We start from the raw sequence: 26,537 nt of genomic DNA, 5'->3' as shown, positions 1-26,537 counted from the left end.
CAGAGAGTGGAGAAGCTGGCTGGCTATTCTCTCTGAGTGGGAGACAGCTCCATTTCCCCATGCAGAACTCACCCCCAGTTGGCTCTCTCTTCTCAGCGTTGGGAACCTCCACATTAAGACAGCAGCAGGAAAGCCTGTTTGTCCTATTTGCTAGACTCCCAGATGACACCTGTGGTGTGAGCTCTCCACACCAGGTGGCAAATTAATCCCCGCAGTGAGTGCGCAGCCCCAAGTTTGTGGCTAATTAAATGCTGAGCGCTCCCCCGGGACACATGTTTTGATTCCTGGTCTGTTTTGTTTGGAGTGGGTGAAGGAGAAGTAGTTGCCACTTCAGATTTTGATACATCTTGGCTGGCTGTGGCTGGTGCCTGGCAGACCTAGCAGCACATGTGCAGAGAGAGAAAGATGTGCTGGCTGTGGAGTCATAGGGCAGCTCTTAGTAGAGGAACAAAAAACAGATCACCATCATTGTCATCACCCCTGCTTGCAAACAGCCACAGGCAGGAGAGAGGCAAGGCCTATGAAACAATGTTTAATTCATCCCCCTCCTTTAGGGGCCAATGGAGCATATGGCTACTGCTTTGGCCAGTCTAGTTTTAAAACATCCCATGATAGGGGAGACTGTTCCAGAGCTTCCATCTCAATGGAACAAATATTTCATGGAAACCAATGTACCCTGCGCTTACTGTACCTCCGCATACACTCTAAGTAACGCCTCTCCCTCCTTGGCGTTTACCCCTGAGACTGATAGCTACTCTGCCCTCTCCCCATCTACTGTCACTTAGGAGGGTCTGGCTATGTCATCCCCTCTAGTCTGCTGATAAATTTGTCATCTTTCCTGAACATCCTCCAGATTATCAGACTCTGGTGATGCTAGATTTAAAAAACCATAGTCAGCTGCAGGGGAAAGAATTCCCTTGCTGTCTTCTTCCTAGATGCTAACTGCAGCTCACCAGAGGGGTTTAAGTTTTGTGTTTTGGCTGTGAATGATTCAGTGTTAATGCAGCCAGGAACGCAAATAGCAAAGAGAAGGAAATCACCCCACTCCGGAAATAACAAGACTTTTGCTTTGGGCCATTACAGCAGAGAGAAAGATGCAGACCATTTCCTGGACTATACCTGGTATCCCAGATTTCTCCAGACGGGATGGTTGTGTGTCTTTGTAATCATACTGGAAGGGACTTTTTTTAAAATTCTGTTTTAAACTTTCAGTTGTATTCTTAAAGGAGGAGCACAGGGTAACCTGTGAGCACAAATGTTCTATTTCAGGTGTTAAGAGAACAGAACTTAATTCCATGTTGCAAAAAGAGGTACTTTTTACACCTGCAGATTTTGCTGTGTTCCCTCTGAGCACCTGATGCTACAGCCCAGAGAAATATCCATAAATAATAAAGGAAAAGATGGCATATTATAAAATATACTCTGATCTTGTAGCTCTCTTTAATTAGATAAGAAAATCATTAAGTGTCTTAATATAAATAAAAGGACCAACTAACAAATATAAGAGGAAGCAGCCATTTAGAAATCAGAGACTTTCAAAGTTGTCAGGACAATTACCACTACTTTAAAATATTTTGGTTAATTCAAGAGTGTTCAAGGTAATGACTACATAAACCAGAGACACAAAACAAAACACACACGCACACTCTTATTACAGCTTTGAAAGTCTCCAATTTCCAGTGCTTTCAAATGGCAAAGCTGAGTCTTTCTAGCCCTACCATGCATGAGCCACTTCGGTATTTCTAAAGCACTATTGTCATGGTATCTGATCAGTGGTTTTATCTGACAGGTGCCAGGGTTACTAAATCGGCAGAGCCCACCAGGAGAGCTGAACAGAGCTACTGACTCAGTGAGAGCTAATTCTAAATGTGGCTTTGAAAATTTGTTATACATGCTAAATGTTATATCATACCTAGAAAGACAAGGTGGGTGAAATAATATCTTCTCCCTCTCACAACAGAAATCAGTCCAATAAAAGATACTACCTCACCCACCTTGTTTCTCTAATATCCTGGGACTAAACTGCATATATCATACCTGTCATACATATGTATGCAAGACAGATGGACACACACACAGTAAGAGAGATTCAAATTTAGCAAATCACATGTCTAGATATCCAAAGTCTGAGGTCTATTAACTGGCCCTTTCTCTTAATGAAGGGTATGAGTATTGCCAGCCATTCTGGAAGCACCATGTACCAGTGCAGTGATATTTACTAGCCGGCGCTGCCTTGCCCTCTCCCGAGCAGGCAGCTGCATTCCTAGCAGCCGTTCCCCAGTGCATCCTAATTAGAGCTCCTGTTATTCCAATACAACATAAAACAGAGACTTGCTGCAACAACCGGGCCCTGCAATGACAATTATGTTTGCATCATTACCGCCATTTCCATAGCAACACTCTGTTTGGACCTCTCTCCCACCCGGCACTTCCAGCCAGGGAGACTGGGTGTGGGCAGTAGTGCAGGGGGCAATGAAGAGCTCAGCGTTTTTATTTTGAACCAAAAACGTCCCACTGTTTTCAGTAAAGGAAATTTTAATACCTTAAAAAAATTCAGTTGAAGAGCGAGAGAGGCAGAGGTTTCACAGAGTAAGTGTGAAAGACGTCATGTGATTCTAAAGTGCACCTGAGCGTGAAGTGCGCTCTACAACATCCCAACTTCAGTCACTCCCAGCAAAGAGGAGGAATCAGGGTTACAGCAAAGTCACGCGTGCGGCTCCCAGCATATTGCTCAGCACAATCGCTGCCAGCATCACGACAACTCTTGGGCCATAAAGCTTCCTAAACAAAATGTTGGGTCCTTACAAAATAAAACCAGGTGCCTGTTTACACAGAATTTTCCCTCTTTGGTTAATTCTTGCCCTTCTCCCCCCCAAGTCTCCAGCTATCACTAACGACACAACCTGAGCTGTAACCACCCACCCACCCCAAGTTGCACTGACTGTAGTATCTGTCATTACCTGCTAGGAGATAAATTCCACCCACGATCACACCAACCAGCACCGGTTTCATGGCAGATTCCTTGCAGACATTTGTGACGGTGACGGAAGAAAGGTGGGGGTGGGATAGGGAGGGGAGAATGAAAGTCTGGACTGGAAGGACACAGTATATGTGAGCTCTCTCCCAGTGCAGGTCAGGCAAAAGGGGATTGGAAATGAAACCAGCTAATATAAAAAGACCTGCGCTGTGGTGAGATCTAATCCAGCCCTGCTCTAAACCTCCCCAGCTGGCTTCTGTCAGTGCTGACAAGAAGAATGCGTCTACAGTGTATTCTCACTCAGTGTGTTACAGTAATGCCCTGCAGGATCCACAGCATTACCTCTGACAATGGGAGGACTGGGACAAGCCCCTGCCGTCGCTCACACCCCGTGCTATCCCACAGATTTCCCTGCACAGGGATGGCACAATTAGGGCCCAAATGAGAATTTTTCCATTTCTGGATTATGAAGAAAAGCTGTGTATCTACCACTGACTAAGCCACCGCAGGTAACAACAAATGGAAAGCTTCCCAGACACAGAGGGTGAAATCCTGGCCCCACTGAAATCAATGGTAGTTTTGCAAAACTCCCATTGACTTCACTGGGCCCACGATTTCATCCAGAAAGTTTCATTCCTCCACTTGCCCGGTTATTTCATTGCGTGTGTTCATTCTGCAATATTTGCAAACAAAGGCTGCTGCAGCCCTTGCCCTCATGAGTGATTTCATTGAAGCCAACAAGGGAGAAAGGGAAAAGAATGACAAGTAAGAGCAATAGAAGAAAACTGATTAAGTGGATAAAAGTGAAGGAAGATGTTGACCTTTCTGAATGCCAATGAGCAGCCTCTCACAACCTCTCCCTGACCACTCAACTTACTTCAAGTGTCTTCATCCCAACCAATGCCTCTGCGCCAATACCCCCTTACCAGCCAACAAACAGCTTTTGCCAGTCACCCGCTCAACAAATGTTCCTGATCATCAGTGACACAGAGGAGGCCATGTCCTGCAGTCTGATGTCCGTACTGACTTTAGGCATTGGGCTCAGGGGGCCAAAGATCCATCTTTCCCCATAAACAGCTGCAGAGACTGAGCTGCCAGAATCTCCTCGTTATATCAGGATCTGGCAGGGTCCAAAAGTTTGGGCAGATCATGGCGGTGGTTTCTTCCTGCCTTGCAACAGGGAGAGTTCTTATTTCTGTGGAGAAAGATTATTTAGAACTGGGAGCTTTTCCCAAAGTATCTGAATCTTCCCCCTATGTGTAAGCAGCACTGTCAGGTTAAAAATCCTAAAAAAGACAATGCCTACATCCCATGTCCTGCTATTACCAATGCCACCTTCGGAGATTCGAACAGAATTCCAACAAGTCATGCATGCTGCTGGGGCTTACTTTCTGCACTTCACCCAGCCTCATCAATCCAAACAGACTAGTCAGTTTCACATTGATCTGATGTGGGAGACATGTGAGAAGTAGTCATTTGGATTAGATACGTGCATGAATTTAACTTCTTAGAGGTATCTGGATTGCTTGCATGTCAAGCCCCCTTAAAAAGCACAGATTTTGAATGGTTAACTAGCAAGATTAAGCCCTGATCCTGCAGTTGTTACCAGAGGGTGCTATATCTGTATATATGCAAATTGTTACGTGAAAAGATGCAAGTGGATGGCACACAAGAATATGTAGCATTGTTTGCGGGTTTTGCAGGACCAATGAAGTTTGTTGTTGTGCACTGCAAATGGCATTGAACAGCTCTTTACATCAACTTTTCACATGATGTCAGAAATAAGAGATTTTACTTCTTTAATTCTGTGTTGTGGCTGACAAGAGTCAGAGTCACTTTTGCAATGGCTGCAAGCAACATTCCACTCTCTCTTCTTCTTAGCACATGTGCAACATGCCTCCAGTGGCACCTGATTAGGATTCATCACCGAATTTTGTCCACTGGTTGAATCATTAGAGTCCCCAGCTTGGGATGGGTACTGACGGGGAGTGCAATGTGAACGCTGATCCATGCCCCTCTGCAATACAACTAAATGGGGGATATCTGTGAAAACTGGAGTTTCTTTGAAACTTTCAGTTAGACTCTTACATGAGCATAGGGGTCTGTCTTGCTCCAGTGAACTGCAGGATCAGGGGCCTATAAAGGTTCTGGACCAAAATCTTGACCTCGGGGGACTCTGCAACAGTTAAGTCAGCTCAGCTTTTAATTCACTATTTATCATCGCATCGCTCCAAATGCATTACATGGAATATTGTTAAGTAGTAAGAGTAATAGCTTCACTTCCTAGGATTAATGTAATAGCATGCTACAGATTAGTGCTACCGACTTGTATTTACTTTGGGAAGAGGACCAGCCCAAATTCCACATGTTGCTTCTTGGATGGAGGTTAGTGACTTCCTTGACATGTTTGTGAATTAATCCCAGAAATTTAGAAATTACCATCAAGGCTCTGGATGAGTGAGACATTTCCTGAGAGCACTGGCAATGGGAAGAAACCTCTCAGACTGCAATCCCACTACCTTTGTCTCCGGAATAAATCTTGTTATGAGAGACTCCTCACTGGGAAGGAAGGAGCTCTGTTGCGTTTGCAGTGTGCAGGCAGCTTACACTGTTAACTGGCAAGCAAAGCTGTGATTACATATGAAGATGATGAATGTTACAGAACATGCATTTTGCATAGGAATTGCCACAACGATCTAGTCTGAAGTCTATTCTCTGACAGCCGCCTATCCTCAGAAGACATTGTTGGAGGCTAACAACAGCTGGCCCAACAGCTCTCTGCAACAGTTTCTGTGCACAGACTTCTTCTGTCCCTTTGAGTTGTTGTTCTCCTTACATCTTTGCCTGGCCTTATTCTGGATGCGACATTAAGCCAGGCTTCATCCATTTTCATTAACAGGGAAGCCTAATTTAATTCATCACAGTTGCTCCACCTTTACTAATCCTCTAAACCCTTTAACCAGGGTTAGCTGGAAGTAACGGGCATATCTCATGCTGCCCTCTGGTCAGACAATCTGCTATAACAGGCACGTCCAAATAGACCTAGTGCAGCACCAGAATCTCAGTGGATGCTTCTGATCACAGGCACTGTATGCAGTTAAATCACATCTGACACCAGGACTCACACAGGCACTAGTGTGGGGTGTAAATTCCTACAGTGCCTGGTCAGCTGACAGCATGTTTAGAAGGTCTGTCTAACAATGGAGCCATAATGCAATAGGGAGACTCAGAGTGAAGTGAACAGTACAAAGCTCACTCTAGCCTTATCCAGGACCAACTAATACTCCCTCTGCATGAATCTGAAAAACGGTTTAAGCATCTGTTTGAACATTTTACAGCCAGCCTCTTTGCTGCTGCCATGGTGTGTGCATAGAAGTAATATACCTTCCAGGTAAAATGAAGGGAGCCCCAGGAAGTATCTGCTAGCTCCAGTCTGCTGTATTTGCTGAAAGGGCTTCTTCTTTCCAAGGGCTAAAGGCTTTCTATAGTTTCTTAACCTTTTAGCTGCCTTCCCTGACTACAGTAGAGGTCACATTTCTTGAACAGAACAGACACCTGGAAAATGTCTGTACAAACAAATTAAACAATCTGTTCAGTCAGGAAAAAACACCAATCCTGTTTCTTCAATTCACTGCACTGGGTGGTGTGTGTACCAAGTAACACAAAACCTCAAGTGTGTCTGGGCTTGGGCTGCACTCTTGCACGAAGAGCTGTTGGGAGAAGCAAAGGTTGTTAATACAACAGAAAAAGGTTTTCTGCTTCCTCCAAAAGGGCTGAAGAGGACACTGAAAGTAATGACTACATTGCAATTAAAAACTTGCAGCTGGCCCATGCCAGCTGACCTCAAGCTCGCAGACCTTGGGCTAAGGTGCTGTTTAATGTTTAATTGGGGTGTAGAGGTTGGGGCTCAAGGCTGAAGCCGAGGCTCTTGGACCCTCCCACCTCACAGGGTCCTAGAGCCTGGGCTCCAGCCCAAGCCCGAACATCTACACCACAATTAAACAGTCCTTTAGCCTGAGCCCTGTGAGCCCAGTGGGTGTCTAACTGCAGCACAGACATACCCTAAGGCTGAACAGAGTAAGCTGACCTCTCACTCAGGCTGACTTAATGCCAGAGCATGATGCTAGGGAGCAATCGGCTGCTGGATAGCATTCTCAGGAGGAGATGGAAACTGTGCGTTAGGCCATTCATAGTCATTAAAACAGCTCCTACAATTTTTTTCAAAGGTTAACTGGCCAAATTCTAATTCAGCAGTTACATTCTGCCAACCTAAATGCCAGTTCCCATTTCAACTTAATACACTATTCTTCCTCACTTCCTGCCCTAAATGGTTGACCAGTTAAACACACGCCACATTTCACCCAAAAGACAATTCAGATCAATAGATAATTCAGTTTGTTCTCATCATGTAATCATCTGAATCCAGCTCCTTCAGTTCAGCCATCTCTTCGAGCCTGGCTGTCCCTCCGGTGGGAACATGACTTTAGTTTTATCACAGTTGCCATCTTTTCTGGGACCAACAAAGACTCCTCCACCCCCTTCTTTGTTTAATTTTGTTCCTGCACATCCCTCTGACTCAGCCCATGCAGGGAATTCTGAGCACTGTGGGAAGGGAAAGGAGGGCATACAAGAGGTCACATGGCCCATATAGCAGACAGTCTCTCTCCCAGACCGTTTCCCAGACCTTTGAATCTCAGTGTCCTATCTTGACATGTGGTTCTGACAGGACTGGGTCACTGGGCTTCCATTTACTGTCTGTTATTGTGACAATAATTACATTTTAGGCAAGAGCCATCCCAGCTCTGTGCTGTGCTCCAGCCTGAGACGGCACTTAGGCAGTTAACACATGTAGGAAGGTGATTTCTGCTGATTCTCACAGTTATCCCACAACACTCCCCACATTCCTGAGACTGAAGAAAGGGCTCCAGGAGAGAAAATGAAAAAAGCAGCCTACATCAGAGTAGCAAGTTCACTTTAATCATGGAAGGCAGCTTAAACCCAAGCTCATGGCAGATCTAAGCTGCCATAGAAATGTGTTTTGAACAGAAACATTACTGGAAACTTCATGAAGTTACTCTGTGATCCTAATATGAAGTAATAAGCTGTTTACCCAGCATGACTATACTGGGATTAATTGACAAAGCAGGGAAGATTAATTGCTATTATTTCCCTGTCAGCTTCACTCCTCCACATGTACTCACTCAGCTCACTGAGCTCAGAGAGAGGCAAAATGTGACTTCCCCACCTGCTGCTCCCAGCCTTTCACTGTTATGTCTTGGAACTTACCCCAAAGGAGACATCGTAATTTAACAACACAGCAACCTGCCTCTAATCTCCTTCGAGTACTAATGAACCCCAAACAGATGCAATAGAATGAACTCTCTAGCACTGTCTCTCCCCATCCTGTGCCTGTGTCAGCTTTTCTGCCCAGGAGCAGGCCCAGGGGCTCGGAAGGATTAGGTAAACCTACAGTTTGGGGAAGCGAAATGAAATGCTGAGCTCCCTGGACTCCTAAGGGTGGTGCCAGGGCATTGAGGGAAGGAAACGGCCCTGGAGGCACAAACAGACAGGCATTATGACTTACAGTGGAGAGACATTTAATGAACTATACAACATTCCATTGGGAAGAGATCTGCATCTGAAGGTGCAGCACTGTAGGAACTGGCCCTGCACAGCAGTTGAGAGACTGGAATAAAGCCTATTTCTACAGCCTTGTGTACATGGACTTTTCTTTCAGAACAACCTAAAGTGTGAGTTTAAACTGCTCTAGTTATACTGGTGTAGCCCATGTGGACACACTTAGTCTGATAGAGGAGCATATGTCACTTCAGAGGGGCTTAAGCTAAACTGAAGACACAAGTGTTGGAATAAGATTGTCCACACAGGGGTTATACTGATATAACTAAACTAGTATAACTATACTGGTACTAGAAAAGGCCCAGTACGGACTCAGGAATACTGCTACCTACCACCTGCTGAGAAGAGTTAAAAACTCTCTTAAAAAGAAAAGGAGTACTTGTGGCACCTTAGAGACTAACCAGTTTATTTGAGCATGAGCTTTCGTGAGCTACAGCTCACTTCATCGGATGCATAGCTGGCTATGCATCCGATGAAGTGAGCTGTAGCTCACGAAAGCTCATGCTCAAATAAACTGGTTAGTCTCTAAGGTGCCACAAGTACTCCTTTTCTTTTTACGAATACAGACTAACACGGCTGTTACTCTAAAAACTCTCTTGTAGCTTCAAGTTTTTCCTTTCTCCCACAAGATGGCAGCCTTTCAGCATTTCAGGCAGGATACATTTTACTCTTGGAGGGCTGGAAGAATGCAAGCCAGTTAGAGAATGTCTTTCATATAAACCATATCCCTTATCAGTATCAGGTTGTTAGTTAGCAGAGAGAGATTAAAAAAATAGGGAAAGGAGACAAGAGGTTTTCCTCTGAGGTTTGAGATGAGATGGATTGGCAACAAGGTACAGAGAGAGAGGGATCCCACCCCAACAGCTGTGGCTGCAAAGAAGGTTGTCACAATCATAGCAGAATGATTGTGTGGTGGGGACGGAGACAAACTCCACGCTGGATGAGAAGAGACACACAAAACTGATTGCTCAGGGAGTACTGCTCTCACCCGCCTTTGCCCCTATCCTGTTTGTGTCAAAATAAAGGGCCCATCCACACAAGGATTTTACTATGTGTTAGCAAGCATGTGGTAAAAATGCATCTTTTTTCCTAGTGAAGACAAGGCCAAAGTGGTACCAGCTCACGTTGTCAGCTGGGGGCAGACTATGTGGGCCTAGCAAGCCTTTCTGCTCCTCTCATTTCTGTGGTGTCTGGGATATGCGGCACATAGCTTGGTGTTTAATTTTCACATGTTCAAAGATGCTACTACATTTGCACTGCACACTGTTTTAGCGGCACCACCCCCACTGTTCATCCCTCCAGCCAAAGGGTACAAACAGCAACGTGCTTAGCCTTACAATGCCCTGGCAAGCCAGTCTCACTATTTCAGAGGTGGGGAAACTGAGGCACAGAATGGGTTAGAGTGACCTACCAAGGGACACACAGGGCATCTCCAGCAGAACCCAGGTCCGCCACTCCCAAGCACATCCGTACACCCGAGCAAACAGAAAGGGCTGCGCTGCATTTGCTCATGACACCAAAATCTTTTGACCTCCCTAAATAACAGAGTGTAGCCTCCAACCCCAAATCCCTGGCTCATCATCCAGAGGGGAGAAGAAGAAATATCATCGTTTTATGTGCTGGTGACAGGCTCCTCATTCCCCGCCCCAAACTGCTACAGCCCTTAGGAAATGTCGACCGTTCCAATTACAGCCTCCCTGAGAGACAAATTGCTGCACTGGAACTCCGGCCACAGCACCCAAAATGCCTCTTCCCTCTTGCTTCATACATCTTCATCCCAAAGACTATTTCTCTTTCTGTACAGAGCACATACCCCCATACCTGTCAAGAGGGTGCCAATGGCAATGTGCAATATCCCTCTGCCAACACCTAAGGATCCTAAGATTCTGGTGCCGGACTCCCTCACACAGTTCCATTGATCTGCTCACATCCTCAATTCACAGCACTGCCAATGTACCCCAGTCCTAGAAGTACAGTACATTCACACAGGTCTGCCAGTGCACTTCAGTCCTGATCTGGAGACAACCACAGCTACACCAGTCTTGGCCCTCCACAGCTCTCTGTCCAATTCATCTCAGTCTCACTCAGCAGCCTTCTCTAGTCAGTCCTAGGATCCAATTATGCAACCATATGGCAAATCAGTGACTCAGCAAGCATCAACTAACCAGTCTAATCTGATTCCACACACTCCATCACCAACATTACCTGAGTATCCTGGTAGACAATGGCAAAGGAAGCCGTTAACGAGATCGGTGCAGCACCCTCCGTTCTGACATGGCTGAGACTCACATTCATCAATGTTAACAGAGCAGTTCTCCCCTTTGAAAGTGAAAACACAATCCCGTTATGATCATTTCAGTAAGCCCAGGCAGTGGATGTGTGTGCATCCCCTGTAGGGGGAATCTTAACACCTTCTTTCACAATTCTTTGCTCTTCTTCAGCAGCTTTCATCCAAAGATGCAAAGTGCCCATTACAAGTGTTACTTGTCCCTCAGTACCCACCTGGCAGGCAGGTATCGTTAATCCCCATTTATAAAATGTAGAAGACTAAGGCACCGAAAGGATAATCGATTTACCCCAGGCCACAACACGAGTCAGTGGCAGACGTGAGATCAGAAGCCAGGAATCCTGACTCTGAGACCCCTGTTCTAATAACTAGAGAAAACTCCCTCCTATATTTCCAATTTTCCCCCAAAAGGGCACTTCCCCTTTCCCCCCTGAATCCACCCACACACCCCAACCCCACACTCCTATAAGCTCTTTAAAAAACACAGAGAGGGCAGTCTCTGTTGAGCATCCCTAGACCCCTTCACATGCAGGGAGAATTGCTTGTCCATCCCAACTACATGAAAGGTTGCTACAAGAGCAGTCACTATAAGGGGAGGCTTAAGACATTACCTGGGACTCCAGGGGACTAATAGCTTCCTCCAGAGGGGAAATGCCCCACTAATACATTGCAAGGACAATTTTTACTTTATGCCCATGGGAGGGGCCACCAGGGCTATTTTGCCGTCTGCCCAGCTGCAGGGTACTGAACAGAACATTAGGGAACGGGGTGGGCTATTGCACCAACGAGGAAATCAGGGCCTTGAGGGATATGGCCTTCCAGGTAGAGAGAGTGATATTGGTTACACTCCTACTGCCATCTGCAATATGCACATACAGCAAAGGAGAGCCACACACTCCTCATCACGAGGCAGCTGCGCAGCCAGAATCATCTTGCTCTGCACCAGGTGGGTGGCTCTTGCTGCACAGATGGCTCCTCTCCATTCCCTGTGACCCAAGCTGTACAGCTCCTACCAGGGGGTGCAGGACACAGCCCAGTGGGTAGCTCACCTGAAAAACCTGGCTGGCACCAGCAGAGGAAACCAGCAGCTTGACTATAGCTGAACTCGCTGGGGAAGTCGTATCGTGTCCCATAGTAGGTTTGGTTGGATCGCTCGAAGCACACGCCTCCATTGTGACAAGGGTCTGTAGCGCACTCATCCACATCCTCCTCACAGCGCTGCCCTGTGTAACCTGCCAGGCAAACACCAGAGTTAGAACAACACAGCACATCCTTGGAAGGGAGACAGAAAACTAGCCACCAAGATACCACAGCTGCCAATAAGGGAGCAAGATTATGTAAGCCTGAGACACTGCCACTCATCTAGCACAAAGCAGCAGGGCCTGGCATACAGCACTCATGTTAGAGGCGAGAGCCAGTCAACTGATCTCGCCCAGGAAAGCACAGGGTAGAAAAGGCCTGGTCTTAGGAAAAGGGACATTTCAGGCGATGCAGCAGGACACGTTTCCCTGCTGTGAGACCTTCATACCAGTGGAAGACTCTCCTGAGAGAAGCAGCGGGAGCCCCCATCACTTGGTGTACTGAAAACTAGACTGTACCATACAGAGTAGAGCCAGTTTTGCTCAGGGCAACCTAGCAGGTCCTCTCCACCACTGAATACTCAGACTGCAGGAGAACGAAGCAGTTTCCCCTACTCACCAGGCCAGCAGGCACAGCTGTAATTCTTGACACCCTCCAGACAGGTAGCACTGTTCAAACAGGGCTGGGAGGCGCACTCCAGGATATCCAGCTCGCAGTGCTCCCCTTCAAAGCCTGTGTCACTGCAATCACACTGGTAGCTAGGGGGACACAAAACAGAACACCACAAGAGCTCTTCATTCCAATACCCAGTCCCCTCCAAGGTAAGAGCAATCAAGCATATGGGGCCAACTTGCTAGCCCTCATGTCCACCTTGCAGAATTCCTCACCCATGGGCTGACAGAAGAGACAGTCCCATCTCCATAAACAGAGCATCCTTTCAGGAAATCAGTGGCAAGGCAGGTCAGCCTCAAGTCAGCTGCTGAGCCTACATACTGCACATGAAAGGCAAGGATCAGACAGACGGGGATGCTCTCAGTCAAGGAGGGTGGCTGCTTCTGCTGCTTGTGGTCATTCATTTAAGCTGCAAATAATTCTCATTGGGACATCACGGAGCAATAAGAGACAGTAACGGGAATTCTTTCAAACATCTCTGGGAACTCTGCTAGTGGAAGGGGTCCTTTGGCATTAACACCCCCACTGAACGGCTCTTCAAATAACTTCAGTTTAACGAAAAAATAATAGCAAGCAGAGCGGGGGAGGGAGGAGGAAACACTTAAAGAGCACTAAGCCCAATTCATCCTAGAGGTGACTGCTCTGAAGTCAATGGACTTACACCAGGCAGGTGTCTCATTGGCTCATGTCAGATAGCTAATCACTGAAATGCAAATGGCCACAACAGCTTGCATCCCTCACCTGTCAACAAGGTCATGACATATCCCTCTGTTGATACATGGCTGGCTTGCACATTCATTGATGTCCACCTCACACTGGATTCCCTCATAACCTGGTGCACAAGTGCAGGTGAAGAACCCAATATGGTCAGTGCACGTGCCCCCGTTCTGGCAAGGGTCTGAGTCACATTCATCTATTTCAGCATCACAGTTTACACCTTTGTTACAAAAGAGAGAAACATCCATGTTATGGACTTGGCTGGAGTTCTGAGCTGGGATCACAAAAGTAATGATATCAAACCCACTCTGCTAGAATACAGACATGACAATTCATAAGTTCCTGGACAGCAGACAAGCATGCAAATACTAAGAAATGATTAGTTTATTAGTATTTGCAGCCAAGTCTATCTTGGGAAGACTTATGGATTTTGCTTTTAAATCAACAAAACTGAGAATAGTTTGCAACAGTTGTGAATCTCTAGCATAAACTTATATTTGATTTCACTGAATTTGTCAATTCCACCAGCATTTAGCAAATGAAATACACTTCCCGGATGAGACATAAAACCAAGGTCCTGCTCACTTACATTCGTTACAAAAATCCCATAATGCTTTATTTTGTGGGAAGGGGGAAGTGGCAGGATGTGAATTGCAGTGTTGCGGCCAAGTTCAACCGTGGATATTTACATTCTGTGACACAGTGTTCCCCTTACAGTTTGGATTATATATGATATTCTTCACTCCAGTGTAGCTGCTGTGTTCCACCAGAGAGGCGGTTGCATTTCAGTGGTTGGTGAAGTGATCACTGTATATCCTTTACCCTCCTCCCAAAAGTATTATGAGGTTTGTAACTTGCTTTGAGGTCCTCAGAAGGGAGGTGCTGGAGAAGTACAAAGTATTAGTTATAGTGGTACTAGCAATAATAATTGTATTATTCATTAAGTATTAATAGCACTAATCACAGTAGAAACATATCTATTATCTTTGTCTAATGTCATTTCGTCAAAGGAAATCTGTGAGAGATCCCATAGCAACCATCCTGCCACTTTCCCACCTCAATGAACTGCCCATGGCCTGACATCACCCCTCAGAGTAAGACCCTAAAAATGGCACCTGCCAATCCATCTAATCCTCCTTTCTGACAGAGGCTCACTATGCAGCAGACGTGGCCACCCTAATCCTAAAGGAATGTGGGCCCCATAATCTGCCAGATCACAACCTGTCAATCCTCAGGTCAAAACTTCCTTCACCCGAATTCCAGCTGCAAGTGCCAGGAAATGCTCAGCCTGTGAGGACCAGTGGCTCTAGGAGGCTGCAAGACCAGGGCCAATAGGCTGTGATGCAGGGAAGTGAAAGGGAAACTGATGGGCAAACACGGAGTTGTGTTTTACACTCTAAATCTAAGGGTCATTTTAAGGCCTAAACACAGCCTGTTCCTGAGTGGGTATTTTCCCCCAGCTCTGCATTTCACCAGAGTGTGACTCAGTCGGTGACTGGATGCCTGACAGGCAACAACTCCCCACTCCATTTGTAATCTGTGGCCCAGTGACCCCACATTCCTTTACAGCCACGTAACTCCTGAAATGCCTGTAGCCTGTGACAATGGGTAAGGCTGGGAAAGGCCATGTGCCGGCTGGTACCAGGGGGAGGTGGCTGCAGCCTGGACTGCATTCCATTCTGATAGCTGGGCTGGGGGAGAGGAGACCCTTGCGCCACTGCCTCGGCAGATAACTCACAGGTGCAGATTACACAGTGAGTCATCACCAGCACAGTTGAACCAAGAAGAAATACTCAGTAGAGTCACATGCAAAATACTCTCAGGGTTTAACAGAGCTGGAAAAACAAACCCACAACAGAGCCTCCTGCCCTGGAAAATGCCTGAAAGACAGGACAAAATGCCCTGGGCCAGCCTGATAGAGACTAGTTACACCCCTGAACTCCAATAAGCTTATTCTTCCTGAAGACAAATATGTCTCTCTCTGTGCTTCCGCTTAACCATGCCTTCACCAAAGCCAATCACATCAACATCACCGCTGGGAATCCAAGTCTCAACCCCCTCCCCATCTTATAACCCCAGGAATCCAAACCATTCAACATCCACATCATCCCTGTGAATCCAAGCCTCAACCATCCCCCCAGGAACCCAAGCCCTCTCTTTCAGGACACCCAGGCCTAAGCTAGTACACACATGCTCCCCAGCACACCAGAAGCTCAGGCCATCAGATAGAGGCTCGGCCTCACAGCTGTAACAAAGAGGCAGAGATGAGAAGCGTTTTGGGGCAGGGACTGTGTCTTTTGCTGGTTTTGCCACAAGCAGGGTGCATTGATGGAGCTTCATGAACAGCAACAAATAACCCAACTGAAAGACTAATATGTGAGCATGAAAGGTACCTGTATAGCCGGGGACACACTTGCACAAATAGTGATCCATCTCATTCAGGCAGGTGCCATTGTTTTTACAGGGCCGGGATGCACACTCGTTGATGTCTATTTCACAGCGGTATCCTTGGAACCCAGGCACACAGAAACAGTTATACTCATTCACCCTGTCTAGGCAGATGGCTCCATTCTGACATGGACTGGAGGCGCACTCATCAATGTTATCTTCACAGTGGGCCCCGGTGTGACCAGGTTGGCAGCTGCAGGTATATATCTCGGCACCCTCGATGCAGGTCCCATTATTTTGGCAGGGGTGGCTAGAGCACACAGATATTTCAGTGTGGCAGCCTTCTCCATTTGGTCCCATTTGGCATTGGCAGATGTATCCATTTGCACTATCTACACATTCAAAATGAGGCCCTTTACAAGGATTGCTCTCACACTCATTAATGTTAACACTACACTCAGTACCTGTGAAGCCAGGCCTACAGATGCATTCATAATCCAGGAGTCCCGCAGTTTCACTGCATATCCAGTTCGGGGGACATTTGTGCACAGCACACACAGAGTAGAGGAATTCACAGTTTGTGCCCATGTATGCCACTGGTTGCTGGGGGCAGAGGCACTTGTAGCCCCCCTCCAAATCCTCACAGCTTCCCCCGTTCTCACAAGGGAATGATGAACAGCTGCTGGCAGTTTCAGAGCCTGATGTTCCTGTTGAGAAAGGAGACTTCCTGTTAGTCTGGGCTAGCAGCACAGAGGAACCCAGTGGGGTCCTCCCTTAATTACTGTACATAGTAGATATCTCAGTATTAATAGGGCTGCACTGGCCATTGCTCACAAATATCCAGCCTCCTCCCATGGGCACTGGATTAATTATTTATAGTTGGGGAGATATAAATGCATTCCAAAAGGGAGCAGGTATTCTGCATTCACAGCTGAGAGGTGCAGTTACATCTCCAGTTGTTTTTGGGCAATCACATTACATCAGCAAACAAATTGGCTTTTCTCTCATCTGTGCCTGGCCAGGAGGCTGTAACCTTTCCGCTCAGCCACAGACCTTGCTCCTGCTATCCATGCCTGCGTCACCTCCAGATTGGAGACTATTGCAATAAGATCAATTTAAATCCATTCCCAGGATGAAGCTGGTGCAGATGCAGCGGCCACTTAGTTAGTATCTTACTGGCAGCACATGATAACGGTGCTCTAAAATCTGCACTCTCTGCTGAGTGGTTTTGGGGGCTAGTTTTGACCTTTAAAGCCCAAAAAGGGCCTGAGACCTTCGTTCCTGAAAGATGCCTCTCTCCCTGGGTACTCTCTCTCTCTCCCTCCTCTTGCCAATCTTTCCTCTTCTTGCATTCCCCATGCCTCCTACACCTCTGCCTCTAGTTATTTGGCTAAATCATCCATTTAACGTGCGCACTCTTAAATCAACCTGATGGATCTCTTCTCACATTTGTTTACATCCTTTACATATGTTTTCTCTACCCTTTCCATAGATAAACTTGGTGCAATTTCCCTTAATATGAAGGGAATCTACAACCCAAAATAAGTGGTAGAGGTGAGCTACATACCAAGTTAACTAACCACAGGCCAGCTGACTTTATCAAGCCTGCACTGATTTACAGCTCAGTGCCAAGGAGCTAGCATTGCTCCTAATTCCAGCCATCCCACACTCCCAAGGAATGTATTTTTCTTAGCTAGAACCCCAGCGAGCCTGTTCCAAACTAGCCTATTTCACACACAGTCTTTGACCACAAGAAGAGCAACCCAATAATCACTGGCCAAACACAGTATGCCTCAAAGGGAAAGGAGTGATTTCGCACTGCAGTGAAGCCAGTGATAAGTGGGCATGCTCAGAATTAAATCTTGGGTTCAGCTCCCAACATTCAAACCAGATTCTCCCAAATTTGGGAGGTTTGGATCTGGGGGAGGGTTGTGTTCATTCCCATTCCTAAGACCTTGTTATCCCATTAGCAGCAGGCTGTTGTGGCTAAGAGAAAGAGGCCCTTTCCAGACTAAAACAATATTATCCCCAAGAAATGTGATGAGATATGCCCACAGAGCTGCAAATCTAGGTGATCCTGGTGAGATTACACAGGGCACTGGGCAAAGGAGTGGGGCTAAGGGGAACAGAAAGAATGTTTGATGTCTTCACTAATGAAAAACCAGACTTGTCTTTGTTGTTTCCCTCCATGCAAAATGCTGTACATTTGCCAAGCCAAACAGTGGGGATACTTGTCATTGGTGAGTGAAAACGCAGGGGAGTCCCCATTTGTCTTCCTTCAGCGCTCCCTTTCCAGGCCATTTTTCCATTGAGCAATCAAACTGCAGATTGAGGGTGGAGATGACCTATGGGAGCTAGGGTTGTCCTGCCTGAGTAGCTGTACAGGAGGTTGCCAGAAGATGGGAAGAAAGGGATGCCAGGTATCTGTCTGTCTAACCATCTCTCCTCCCTGATATGAGGGGTAGGCAGTTTGATGATGAGGGTAGGAAGGGGACTCCAAGAGCTTTTTGCAACTCACTTTTCACCCTGCGAACTGCACACAAAGCCCATAGCTGTCAAGTCAAGGGAAGTGTATTGGGTGCAGTCAGAGCCCCTTTAAGGCTGGGAATGTACAGTAATTTCCCAGATGAATCGCTGTATTTATGGGTCACACACACACACACACACACACACGGCATACATAGGCCTCAAAGCTGAAAGCCTACATATCATATTCAGGCAAGTGACAATACAAAAATACAGAAAGGAGGACGAGAAAATAGGCCACTGATGTGGGAAGTTTCTCTGCATTTAAAGTAAGCACATTAGCATATTAGCAAGGGCTCAGGTGAGACGTAACAGGGCAGTGCCACTCTAGCTAGACGTCAGACAGATGCATTATCATTTGAAAGCAAGAGCTAGTGGTCAGAGCAGAGGCCTGGCAGCCTGGAATTCTCAAATGGTAATGTAATGGTAATGTAATCTCTGACAGAGATTCAATGTGGCTGCTCCTGGCCATGTCACCACCTCTCTGCCTCAGATTCCACGACCCCACTGTCATTGGGAAGACTCTAGTTACTTATGCACCTCCTGGGGTGGGATGCTAATGCTTGTAAAGTGCTATGTAAATGCAGAGTATTAGTAATGAGAGAGGCTTGCAATGCTGTTAATACTCCCTCAGCCCTCTCCTTCCTGCATTTTCCCATATAGGCAGAGCAATGAAATGCAGGACAGACCTTTACTGAAAGCGTCTAACATGCTTGTGTAGGCTTACGGATAACTGATGGTGTCAGCACCCCTGGGATTAGACGTACCCCGCATTTTATTACTGTTTCCATTGAAGTCCTTTATGAGAAAAGGAGACAGTCACTCCCTAAGCTGAATTTTCCATAAGAGCCCCTTTTTATCAGACTGGAATGATCTATCCCTGATGTGCTCTGATAAGACAGAGCAGCTTAAAAACATACAACAGTATTTCACTCCCAAGAAATCCCAATACTCCTTCCTGCCAGCCAAAGCTCAGACAGTCGGTCACTGTCTTCTTGCTTTAATTACATGCAGGGGTAAAGCCTAAGAGTCTTAAATGTCAGGTCAAATCAATCAGAACTGTTATAAACGGTGCGGCAGGTGAACTGGCAGGGAAATTATCTTGGACCAGCCAATTCTGATGTGATATCAGCGCTTGGGGGTTACTTTCATCTGGGGAGATAGGCCCAGTGTCCTTGCAGAAGCAGCATACTCTGTCCCATACAATTCAAATGGGCTTCGTGACCAGTTACAGATATTTTGCAGTTGTCTGTACGATAAACCAGTCTACTCTATTTAGAGAAAATAGTGGCTTCCGTTCAGTGAACTTCAGACTGGGATTTACTTGCAGAAGTTTAGCAAACATATTAAGCTGGGAGGGATGTACTGGATTCATTGACAAAAGCAGCCCCATCCACAATGTAAAATAAAAGGACAAGACAGCATGCACACACACTTGGTGCTGCTTTTTGAAGAACATATCTTCATTCAGCTCCAGATCCCAGCTTGCAGAAGATTCCACAACAGAGAGGTTGGAAAAGCCAGGACACTGCAGGCTGGTTTCACACATGTGGGATCATTATGTGGCATTTGCAGATTATTTTGCAACAGAAAAGTGGATATGTTGGAAATGACCTTCTGTGTGAAAAGTGGCCACAGAGGCAGAATCAAAACTCATGCAACAGTAAACCAAATCTGAGAAATAACTACCATTCCTGTTGAGACAATTCCAACTTCATCTAGCATTATAGGTCCTGGGATCACTAGCATTCGGAGCGAGCCTTGTTTTCAGAAGCCAGTGTGTGTCTGGTCCTTTGTCCAGTCAACTCTCTTACTATACATTATCCTGGGCTACCTACTGAAAGGAACAGACCTCCAAGAAATTCCAGCAACTGCAGCTGGAGAGGAGCCAGAACTCAGATGACCAGCAGATTTGTACAGACCAGATATAATGATCAGCTCGTTATCCTCAGTCCTTCAGCCACACTACCACTAGCCCAAGAAGACCCATTTTAACACGTCATGCTCCTTGCTAAAAATCTGTCAGGCGCAAACACCATGGTGTCACTTCCCTGCTGACCTTACACATTCTCCCATTCATGCCTTCATTAACTTAGGGCATTTTTGGTCACGTTTGCCTTGCTCCAATGCATTTTATACATGCCCGCTAGTTATTTGTGTCAGTGGCTTTCTATCAACTCACCACCCCCATCAGTTCGTCACTCCCTTTGTACGCAGAGGTGCCCCAAAGTGATTTATCACAGACTTCAGTTTATAAAAGCCTGCTTCAGCCCTGACCTCCTTGTAATTCCTCCCTCCCAAAGACTGCCTTGGTCCCAAGTCTCCCTTTAGGATCTGTGTGTGTCAGGGGGTACTCAGGAATTTACAAGGTTCCTTCTCATTCCAGCAACATCTACCCCCTGCCCCCTTCTGCCTCTCTCGTGATGTTGGAGAATGCTGCTGTGCATTGCACTGTCCAGCACTCCCATTATTCTGCCATCAGCCTTTTTATTTACAGATTCCCAGTCAGGCAGAAAACAGAGATGACGAAATCTGCCTGGAATCTGCTATAGCAATTAGAGTAGGGAGCTGGGGAAGCTGTTCTGCAGCAAGGATTCATTTGGTGGTAGACATGAGCCTTTGTGTATCTAATGAGCATCCAGTCTCAACCCGTACCTTCCAGTGGCTGGGAGCACAGTCCCTGCCAGAGAAGGGATTAGGCCCACTGCATGTTAAACTAGCAGCTCTGGCTGCAGACCCTGATGCTGGCCCAGGCAAGAGTCTCATCTGCATGCAGAAAAAGCTGCTTCCAACAGTGAATGTTCAAGGGCAGAGCTGTTCCTGCCGGGTGTCAGGATGGATGGAACCTAACAGTGCAAGAGCCAGTACCAGCAGAGCGCCATTGGTCTCTCTCTGACTGCATTGACGCACACACAGGGCCGCGTGGGACGGGCCACATTCCAACTCAGCCCGCAAGGACTGGCAGCAGAAAAGTGTCTCTGCGAGCTCCAACCACGGTGAGGGGTGGGGGCTGCTTGTCTGCCTGCATGAACATAGACAGATCAAGTACTACCCACAGTAGAGCCCGAGTTAAGGGTAACGTGCCCTCTTTTTTCCAAACCTTTTCACAACAGACAAAAGGCTGTCCTCAATCCTAGAGCCTTCCCCGCCGCTCTGCTTTGGTTCACCATGTGACTATGCTGCTCATGAATGTGTGTGGCTCATGAAGACTCACTTGATCATAGAGAAAAGATTCAATGACAAGTACAGGGTCCCATCGCTACACACAAGAGCTGTGAGCGTGGAGCAGAACCCACCTGCAGACAGCTAAGGAAACAGACACAGTATGGAGCTGAAAGGCCTTCCTGACCCATCACAGAAAGACAGGAAGGTTCTAAGCGGCCGTAACATGTTCCATTCTCTTCCTAGCTCATGCTGGTTAGTGTCATGGCCTAGGACCCAGCTTGTATGGATGGCCCTCACCACCAGTTGTTGTGATGAGTTGTTTAACCAGTTATGTAATGTAGGGTGGATAGCCAGTGTTGTTCCTGTACTAGCACTAACTACTACATGGCCCATTGCTAGTTTAACTATGCTTACAAGTGACAACCCCCTCCTAGCCTAAGAGTTTGCGGAAGACTGCCTTGATGAGAGCAGGTCAGTTTAGGAGCAGATTGTTCCAATTCCTTAGATTTAATGTAGAAATAAATTGTTTATTTTGTCACCTCTGCCAGATGAATCAGAACTAATCACGTTTGTGTCATAGGCCCTATACCACTAACAGCAATTCTCCGTTCCTGCTTTATAGACCTCATCTCCTAACAGAGCCGGTAAAAGTACTCGTGGTTCCAGACAGCAGATAAAACTGGCCACCTCGAAAGCCGATACTGGTGTCAGCTAGGTCAAATGCTGCAGAGATCACTACAGGATCCCTGGTACACAATGAAATCTACAATTGAGAAGATAAATGTATGGAAGAACTTCCACTCCTTTGGCAGAGCTCACAATGACATGGGCAGTTCAGTGGCACCACAACATTTGTGTTTGGGCAGCACAGAACTACCATATCGAGCCCCTGCCAGAGCTCTCCCAGTAGAAAGTGTTCAAGTACAACACTGGTACCCGCTTCTTCTTCTAACAAATGAATCCTGAAAACATCACAGTACAGTCCTGCTCCTGTAAAGGGCAGCCTTTGGATTCCAGTACACCTGCAGATTCAGTTCTTCTTGCTGAAACAGCCATTATTTCCACCCACGGGAGATTATAAGTGAAAGGTGAAAAAATAAATTCAGGAGGCTAATCGCTAAAGCATGGGATTTTCACAACTTACAACAACATTAATAAATATGCAAGAGTCCTAACCAACTGTGAAGAATAATTCAAGGCTCAAGCTTAAACAACGTGTCAAGACACACACAAAAAGCTCCTAATTCATTCATTCAAGATTTATCTTACAGATACAACGAGCCACAATCTGCTCTTGGTTACACTGCTGCAAGTCTGAAATAACTCCAGTGATTTTAACTGTTACTCCAGATGTGCACCAGTGTAAGAGCAGAATTTGGCTCAATAGATACAGGAGGTGAAATCATCGGGAGTATATCATTGACTTTAATGAGGCCAGGATTTCATCCGTAGATTGGATGCACTTTGGAAGAGGGTCTTTTTGCTATGGGTTTGTACAATGGCTAGCACTATGGGACCCTGAGCCACAGTTGGACCCCAGGTGCTACAACACCTCAAATAAGTAAATATAATTAACCACCAGCTGCCCTGAATGATATGGAAGTAATGGATTTAGGGAGTGTGGAACAGTAATTTCCCACATCAAAGACAAACCTGGGTTGGTTGTCTCTATAATCTTTCTCTTCAGCACGAGGATGCTGGTCAAGGAGACAACTAATTAGCTGGTAAATACAGAAAATTAACAGAGCAAGAATTCTCAAGAACAAGGAGAAATGGATTTTCTGTTCCATCTCTCTCAAACCACTCGAGCCCCAGAAGTAGCTCAGTCCTCTATGGGACTCTATAGACCACTGCTTGATGAGAATTTTATTAGTGTGTTTGTCTTATGTATTGAAGTTAAACACACATAAAATCACACTAATTTGGAGATTAAGTGACTTGGAAGTGCAGTGCCCACAGCTCTAATTTAACATTTCCTATGAACACTACATTTTCCTCTTATGCTAACACTGCTGTCCCTTTCAACCTGATCAAGGACAATACTGGCTTTTCGACTACAAACTTCACTAGAAAAGAGAGGATGACACAATATAGATATTAATTATTAATTATTATTATTATTAAAGAAGCCAGCTCAGAAGATAGAATTTCAGCAACATGTGACCAACTGAACACAGCAGGTTTATTAACTCAAGTGAGATCACCTGACAATTGCATAGATGACCTGCAGCATTTTCCATACTCTAAGCTGGTAATCAAGTAATCAGAATACTAGTTAGCTTCCTGGAGAAAGGTCATTTCTCAGTCAGTCAGGGACTCCTCACACGTGTGAGCTTCAAGAATGTGCTCCTTTTTAACTCTGGTTTTGGTCTTTTCATTGATCAGTGCCAGGGACACACATGTTATTTCTTCTCTATTTTGTTAATGAACAATTATGAATATGCATGAGGTGTTCATTACCATAGTGAATAAATTAGCCTTCACGGTTGCATAATACAACAATCACTGAAACATGCTCAAAACCAAACTGCTCCCCAGAGTCATAGACTGGGAAGATCTAGAGACAGAAGCCACCAAGCCACAGACGTTTTATGACTTTCTATGAAAGACACTGTTGCTAGATTAAAAATGACATTTTGGACTTTCCTTTAATGTGTCACAGGAAGAACACTCTCCCTGATAATCAGAAAGTGAAACCTGCTGTAAAAAACCTGCTAGGGCACCACCACCCACCCACCCTACTCTGAAGTGAAACTGGATGGGGCTACATTTCCCTTTAGAAATAGGTTCCATTCATAAAGGAGTGGATTATGACGAACGTCAAAGGCTAAAACAGAGTAGGAATCAGATATAAAGCATTTGTTGAACTCCTTCAGTGCAGATCTTGTGATGTTCTGTCCCTTTAAATGTTTGAACACACCCCCCTTCCTCCTCAGTGCAAAGCCTCACTTCATCTTGCTTTCAGTTTTGTGACCAGAATAATAAAGTCTCCAGCAGCCAGCCATATTTCTGCCAGCTGCCTGTGTGTCTACCTCCTTCTCTACTGGGTCCAAATATAATAGATCTGGTTTTGCATTTAAGTATAGCTTTCAAAGGAATTTTTTTAAAGATGGCGTTTGCGACCTTTTATATTTCTTTGGGACAAAAAGACTCCTGCTAGGGCATTTTGGTATCGTTCTTCTATTCTACTTGTTTTTTCACTTGAGAAATATTAGGAATATCTAGTCTGAGTTTGCTGGACAACTACCTGGGGGTCTTAGAGATGTATGATGTGAGCTCTCATACCTGGATTGTGGGGATGGGGGAATATTTAACAAATGTTTTTCTTCCTCCAAAATGTTTTTTGTCATTGGAATTAAATAAGTATTAAACCTCTCCCCACCAAACAAAAAACAATTCCCCCACGCCCCATAAAACACAGATTTTAAAATCCGACTAAAAGTCTCTTACCCTCTCAATTTCTCAGGTATCAGTCCCTGGTCTCTTGGGTTGCCATGCTTACACTAGTTCAGCAATTCCTATGGATTGTCTTCCAAGCTAGACAGGACCTGAATTTCCCATGTAAAAACAAAACCCAGAAAAGAAGAGACATTTCTGGCCTCCATTACCCACCATAAAAGAAGAAAAAAAGGGAAGACACCAGTATTCTCACACACACAGTTATGCAAGTCACTATTCGGAGCAGAGAACATGCCAAGTTACCCGTTTGTTCTTGACAGAAGCTTGCACATTTACTCTCTTTCTACAGAAGGAAGGGGCTATGGGACCTGTAGTTCAGATAAAGCAAGATGAGGGGGATCTGAGGAAATTGGAGAAAGGCTGGGAAAGCAGTGATAGAAAAGAATGCAGCGAAGTCTCTCTTTTTTAAAAAGAAAAGGAGTACTTGTGGCACCTTAGAGACTAACAAATTTATTTGAGCATAAGCTTTCGTGAGCTACAGCTCACTTCATCGGATGCATTCAGTGAAGTGAGCTGTAGCTCACGAAAGCTTATGCTCAAATAAATTTGTTAGTCTCTAAGGTGCCACAAGTCCTCCTTTTCTTTTTGCGGATACAGACTAACACGGCTGCTACTCTGAAACCTCTCTTTTTTAAAATAGCATTTAAATGTTATTGTCTGTCCCATTGTTTGCAAAACCCTATTAGCAGTTTGAAAATAACTTGGTCCCTTGCAAGTTTCTCTCTATTCAACAAACATTCCCCACAACCAGCCCATTTTGAGCAGAGCTGAAATAAATACAATTTAACTTTAGGTGCCAAGATCTCTCTCTGCTCTGATATCCTGTTAGCACAGCCTGGAGAAGTGTGTTCTATTAGAGACTGCCACCAGCAAATACTTACGCATACGGGAAGGCCAGGGGTCACTTCACAGAGCCTCACTCTCTGTCCCAGAGAGGTCTCTTTCCACAGCATTCATTCAAGAAGCATTCTAGCATCAAACAGCCCTGCTCCCTCTCCAGGCTCAGGAGGACACCTCCTTCACTTTGCATTAAAATAAGTTACAAAAAATCTGAAGTTTCTCAGACAGAATCACCCACTCAGGCTTAGTTTCCAGCAGCTCCAATTCACAGTAAGGACTAAGGAGCCTGATGAAATGTTCAGGTTCCCAGCCAGTTACCCAGATGCCAGCAAATGGACATTTATTGTTTTAGAATAGATTCTTTATTCAAAAAGGGCCCATGGTCAAGAAGGACAGCAATTTAAAGCACACAAATATAAGACTTTCGTTATCCAATAGAAAGAGTCCCCACTTGTTACAGCTCCTCCCCCGAGAGCACCGTCCTGGCTCTGAAGTGTCCCTCTTTGACTTAGCTACAGGGCTCATAAATCATGCTTCAGAGGCCGTGATATGCATTGCTTAAAAGCAGCCTCCATTCCCAGGTAATCCTGGAGATGCCCTAGACCTAGAACCATACCAGCTTCTAGCTGGAACTGTATATACAGGCATTTCTAAAGAGCTCACCACAGGAGTTTACCAACACCTTTCTTATCATAGTTATTACACACTTAATACCTTCCATGCTATGCCCTTTTAAAACATTAACTAGCTTCACAACTCCCCTGTGAGGCAAGCATTATCCTTACTGTA

At 45.7% G+C, this 26,537-nt stretch overlaps 1 protein-coding gene across 19 annotated transcripts in view; it reads right to left on the bottom strand.

The window, feature by feature from the left end:
- The window catches only part of CRB2 (crumbs cell polarity complex component 2), a 138,639-nt gene that overhangs the window by 23,478 nt on the left and 88,624 nt on the right, over positions 1–26,537 (bottom strand). For 16 of the 19 annotated variants that reach the window (XM_043530766.1, XM_043530768.1, XM_043530776.1 and 13 more), the window contains 5 exons: positions 15,764–16,465; positions 13,395–13,590; positions 12,600–12,739; positions 11,951–12,133; positions 10,820–10,933 (listed from right to left, as the gene is read on the bottom strand). In XM_043530766.1, coding sequence (XP_043386701.1) covers positions 10,820–10,933; positions 11,951–12,133; positions 12,600–12,739; positions 13,395–13,590; positions 15,764–16,465 — 1,335 coding nt within the window. Of the gene's footprint in view, positions 1–10,819; positions 10,934–11,950; positions 12,134–12,599; positions 12,740–13,394; positions 13,591–15,763; positions 16,466–24,899; positions 24,998–25,789; positions 25,867–26,537 lie in introns of those variants that run through there. The other 3 variants (XM_043530782.1, XM_043530781.1, XM_043530778.1) reach the window with 2 other exon arrangements.

This window comes from Chelonia mydas, chromosome 16 (assembly GCF_015237465.2).
Source record: "Chelonia mydas isolate rCheMyd1 chromosome 16, rCheMyd1.pri.v2, whole genome shotgun sequence".
NCBI lineage: Eukaryota > Metazoa > Chordata > Testudines > Cheloniidae > Chelonia > Chelonia mydas.
The sequence above is the reverse complement of the archived record's forward strand: the minus strand, read 5'-3'. Positions and strand labels throughout refer to the sequence as shown.